At 37.9% G+C, this 5,906-nt stretch overlaps 1 protein-coding gene across 1 annotated transcript in view; it reads right to left on the reverse strand.

Moving 5' to 3' along the window:
- Positions 1 to 2,489: 2,489 nt before the first annotated feature.
- The window catches only part of LOC135223967 (RNA 3'-terminal phosphate cyclase-like), a 55,884-nt gene continuing 52,467 nt past the window's right edge, over positions 2,490 to 5,906 (reverse strand). The window contains exons 6-7 of the mRNA XM_064262889.1: positions 2,769 to 2,922; positions 2,490 to 2,495 (exon numbers count right to left, since the gene is read on the reverse strand). Coding sequence (XP_064118959.1) covers positions 2,490 to 2,495; positions 2,769 to 2,922 — 160 coding nt within the window. The remainder of the gene's footprint in view (positions 2,496 to 2,768; positions 2,923 to 5,906) is intronic.

Below are 5,906 nucleotides of genomic sequence, written 5' to 3' on the forward strand. Positions count from 1 at the left end.
AGAGTCTGAGGCCGAAAAACACTCCTTTAGGACGCCTTTTCTGGGCAATCCGAGGCAGCCTGGGACTTAACAACAGGATCTGCCGAAGGGACGCCTGACCGTTGGGGATGTTCTGCATCCTCCCTGCGGCTTTCGACATTTCCTCCTCCCCTGGTCCTGGGAGTTTGGAAGCGGTCTAGGCCTAGGAGCAATGAGGAACCGGTCAGACGCCTCCCTGCACTGGGGCTGGGGGACACTGCCAAGTCCAACTATCACACTCTTATACCTTGGTTTAGAGCTCGTAGCTGAGCTTGAAGTTTCTTAATTGAAGCTTTTACATTTTCCCTCTCTGACGAAGAATCTTTGGATTCAGAACAGGGAGAAGCAGCTGAGGCTAAGGGAAAATTGTTAGAAGGAGAGTTAATTTCTTGTTCTAAGGAGCAAGATCTACTAGATGACCTAGCTGAAGCCTTTCTCACTCTCTCTCTCTCAAGCTTCCTAACATATGATGATAATTCCTTCCATTCAAGCTCCGTAAGGTTCTCGCATTCCACACAGGTGTTAATAAAAGAACATTCATTCTCCCTGCATTTAGCGCAAATACTATGAGGATCTAATGCCGATTTAGGCAGCCTAACCTTACAATCTTCCCTACTGCAAACTCTAAACATAGGTGAAGCCTTAGCGTCAGACATCGTGAAAGAGTAGTCAAAACCAAAGTCGAAAAACAGTCCACAATAAGCGTATGCCAAGCCAGAGAAAAAACAGAATACGTCACCAAAAAACCAATCCAAATTCTCGGCAAACGAGTTGAAATCCAAGATGGAGGAACGAACAATAGGTGTTGTCCGTTCAAACCGACAGAGAATTATGGCTTAGAAAACGGGAATAGTTCCCCAGACCCCGCCACCCAGCGGCGGGGAATGGTGGATCACCTGACCTACCTGTCGCGTGTGCCGCGAGTTTTGAAATTCTGTCGGGACGACCGAGTCTATAGCTAAGTATATATCTGCTGGGTAAGTTACTTGTACAAAAATTTAGATTTACGGTGAATTTGTGAAAAAAATATTTTTTTACGTCCGAGCGTTACAAATTCGTACATCATTTTGTGATAATATTTTTCCGGTGTTGCTTTTATTGTTTTACAATGTATTATATATCAAAATGATTGCAATTTAGTGTACAATACAACAACAAAAAAAGAAACTCGTTAGCGTTTACCGTTTTTTTCCCAGCATGATTTTAATACAATTATGTATGAATTTTTTTTTTGCTACCATATATCGCATTATTTACATATGATAATGATATTATTTTTCATTTCTGATGATTGCATACTAAACTTCAGGCAATGAAAAAAAAAGTAGCCAAAATGAACTCTTAATCTTCAAAACTAAGCGCGCTGTGATTTTTAAAAAAAATTATTTTTTCCGCTTCCGCGCTCACCGATCAAAACCGGCTCCAGGCATTCGGTGGGGGAGTTTTTTATTTTTTACCGCCCTTCGGCGTTTAATTAAGGCTAACGTAATACCAATTCAATTGGTATAAATTTCTTTGATGTAGGATAATACTTTAAGTAGACATTTGGTATTTGTGATTTCACATACAATTGTTTTCCTTGTAAAAAGAAAATGGATGTCTCAAATAGTAACAGTATGAAAGAAAACGAGCATACTGAATACTTATGGGGGACTGAATTATTTTCTAATACGTAACTAAGTCATGCAGTAAGTACATAGTATGTATTTATGTATAACCATAAAATGTAAGATTTACTTTAAAACAGTATTAATAATATTTCAAAGATTAATATGAACCATAATAGGATATTTTATGTATATTTGATGAAGGATGGTCTTTTTAGGGATACTCTGGTGTTTGCATGTTCAGGATAGGAGTTTTTTATGAGCATTTTTAGAGGGTTTCCAAACATTCGCAGATTCTAACTATTCGCGGGGGGGTCTGGTACGCATCCCCGCAAATACGGGGGACCACTGTATATATATATATATATATATAATATATATATATATATATATATAATATATATATATATATATATATATAGAATATATATATATATATATGTATATATACATAATATGTGTATATGTATGTATGTAGTATGTATGTAGTGTATGTATGTATGTATGTATGTATGTATGTATGTATGTATGTATATGTATGTATATATATATATATATAATATATATATATATATATATATATATATATATATTATATATATATATATATATATATATATATATATATATATATATATATATATATATATATATATATATATATATATATATATATATATATATATATATGTATGTATATGTATGCAGTCCTAGGCTATCTGTGATCTGGTTTTACAGGGATTGTCTAGCAATGATGATAACTGGATTTCCAACATGTGCCAATCCCCAATTATAGGCGCCAGTCTCTGGTTATGAAGCGCCGATCCCTACTTATATACAAGTCTCATATACAAATGGAGGAACCTAATGCTGTGCAATTACAAGAGTATCCAAAGATTACCTTTATAATTTCCTGATATAATGAGCTGCATTAGTTAATCATTTGGATGCATCAACATGTTAACTGGTAAGAGATTCCAGTTTTTTGAATCTATAGTCCATTTTTTGCCAGAGAATCGGTCTCTAAACAAAAATGTAATATGGTCCAAACATTTCAGCAGAGAAGCGTGGCTAACACTGAGCTAAAATTTACATAAATCACATTGAGAAGAAAACATTATTAAAATTATCACATTAACTTACTTGATCCTGTGAATGAGAGTCTACACAAGCTCTTCGCCTTATGCTTTCCAGTATCTCATTAGCAGCTGCTGCACCAACATCTTCAGCCACTCTATCTCTCTTTCCTAAACCTGAACCCCCTAGAACACACCCTGTAGTGGTTTCTGCCCACAACCTAGAAAGTTAATTTATGTTATTAAAACAAATATATTTAAAATTGTTTTTTTTTTTCCTAATCATACAAATCAGAGCTTATATGTATAGGAGTTATCCTTCAATGGGAGCTGGAATCTGTTACTGAAAACTTGGTAACAGGCAGTTCATAGTTGGAGACGAGGAATGAGTAAGCGAGTACTCTATACTCGCTATTATCACACACAGGGACTGAACATGGTTGAGGTGGGGTTAAGTATATACATGTACATAGGAAAAATACAGATTACTTTTAAAAATTTTTGTGCCCTCGGAAATACAAACCTTCACCTTTATAAAGGTGTCTTACTCCTTAAGATGGAGGCCAAGTCCCATCCCCTAAATGACTAAAGCTGAAAACCACCACATACTGCCTTGCTCCCAGTTGTGTTGCCAAGCAGGGAATGAGACTCCTGTAACATTCCACCATTATGTAGAAGTCGTTGGTCAGATTACCAGGACCCTGTGCTTGAGTACTCACAAAAACAAATAGATACTTCTGTGTAAACAAAAATTTGGAGAACCATAACATCTCTTGTTAGAAGTTGGTTCAATTCTGGCTATTAACAATGAATGGGTTCAGTACTCAAGTCTACCATGTTCCCCCCCCCCTCCCCTTGGAAGAGAAAATGACAAGGGTGATGCCTCCCAGTCACTGACAAGGAGTTACAAAGATTAGGATGTCTCAGGGACTTGTTAGTCCATCTGAGGAGACATCGTATGCTCACGTTATCTTAGGAGCAGGTTTTACTACTCATTCATAGTCCTAATGATTTTGTCTAGCTTTCTTTTGAGCTCTTCCATACTGTCGCTATTTACAGCTGCTGGTTGCAGTTTATTCCATGTGTCACATATCTTGTATGTGAAGAAGTTTCCCATAATATAATGTGTTGCATCTCTTAAGTTCTAGTTTCCATCCATACTTCTTGTTTGGTTTTGTTAATGTCAATAGGTTACCTGTCTACGGTTTTGCCTGTCCTTTCGCACATTCAGGCTCTCTAATTGTCTTTGGTAACCTATTTGCCAGATGGATAGAATTAACTTTGTGGCTCTTGCTTTTACCCATTCTAATCTATTTGTCCTTTCTTAGTGTCGGTGACCACAACTGTACTGCATATTCAAGATGCTCAAAGTGTACTCATCTGAACCTTGTCCAATTGCAGCATGTACTTTGGCCTAGATGTTGTTCTCAAAGGAGGGAGTAAGGTGTAAAAGAACCCAGTCCCCAAGAGAAGGTGTAAGGTGATTGAGGGCAATATCACTCAAGTAAAATGAAGTAAAGGTAGTCTGACTACACAAAACACCTACCCCCACTACCTGAAACATTGAAAAGCTCTTCTAAAAGGCAATGGACAGACCCATGCCCTAACTTTGTGAGACCTCACACATGAGGGAAGGTGCACCTCTTCATCTGATCACTTAACAAAAGCCAGAAAACAAGGTTTCCTAGAATCCTCCTTGCACTTACCAATGAATAGTTTTTTACATTTTGGCCTCTGGAAGTGGGCTCGATACAAATAGTACCTAACAACATAAACCATGCAAGGCAGCACCTCATCTGGGTCACCACCTAAAGTCTTTAAGGGAGATCAAGATACTCTACAACCTCTAATCTGGCACAGATGGATCCTGATTTTTTGCCCAAAACTCAGGAACGAAGGAAAATAAGAGATCCCCACCGTTCCAAATGCTGAATGAGATAAGCTGTGTAAGTCCCTAGACCATTATGCCAAGGCCAAAGCTAAAATAAATTAGTCTTAACATATGGTCTCTATCTACAGCATGAGACAGACTCAAAAGGTGTCGTGGTAAGACTCAAAGGACCAGGGACACATCCCACTAGGGGGGTTGAAGTGCCCAAGGTGAATTAGATTGTTCAAAACCACCAAAGTTGAGAAGTCTAGCCCCTTCAATTTGAAAACCTCCAATAAGCCTGAGCAATAGCCTTTTACCACAAAGCTTGTCTCAGCGAAGGTAGAAGAGGAAGTGTGTGATCTGCTGAACAGAAACTCTGACCAGAGGTACCAGTTCTATGAAACCAATTACAGATGATGGCCAACATTCCAAGGTACACATTCACTGAGGAATACTGAGGGTACTCTGACGCCTCCCTCACAATTATGCAAGAACTCTCTCTTTTGCAGATGCTGGATAACCTCCAAGCTTAGAGCTGCAGGGAGTGACCTGCCTGATGGTACTGACGTATGTGCAGCTGACACAGGAAAACAGGCCAGAGGGTAACTCCTCTTCATTCGCCTCAAGCTGTAAGAGACAGCAGATTGGTTACTCTCTTCATGCCTCAACTGGAAGAGACAGCAAAATTGGAATACCATTCAGCATGCAGCCAACAAAGAGCTGCCAGTCCCCATGAAAATACTAAAAGATATCAAACACTTTGTTTATCACCCTGTGAAGAAGTCTGAATAGTTGAAAACATGTACTATCGGCAAGATGAAATACTGTTTTCTTAAATCTTCAGACACATATTGCTCATACGCCACACCTGGGTCAATGGACTAGAAAAAAGGGGGCGGAGCTTCAAAAATCATTGTTTGTTACTTTCTAGATTTCCAGTAAAACTTTAACAAAAAACAGAAAGATTCTGTTGAAGTCCTATAATAATCATTTTGTGATAATACTGTTTATAAAACCAGGTATAAACATTTTTAGTGGGTTTTTCTTGAGTTTTAACTAACAAAATAGGCAGTTTTAAGCATTTTTTATAGGGGTTTCAACTATTTGCAGATTCTAGCTATTTGCAGGAGGGTCTAGTACACATCCCCACAAATACTGGGAGAACACTGTACTATTAATCGCTATGGAGAAAAGATCAACAAGGAAATATACTGCTAAATTTTAAGTTGCAAGCTGTAGCTGAAGCTGAGGAAACGATGTTCAACCTTCTATAACTATAAATTATTGTGCAACATGGATGAAACTCCTCCAAAATTTCGATGCCATTAAACT

This window comes from Macrobrachium nipponense, chromosome 10, assembly GCF_015104395.2.
Source record: "Macrobrachium nipponense isolate FS-2020 chromosome 10, ASM1510439v2, whole genome shotgun sequence".
NCBI lineage: Eukaryota > Metazoa > Arthropoda > Malacostraca > Decapoda > Palaemonidae > Macrobrachium > Macrobrachium nipponense.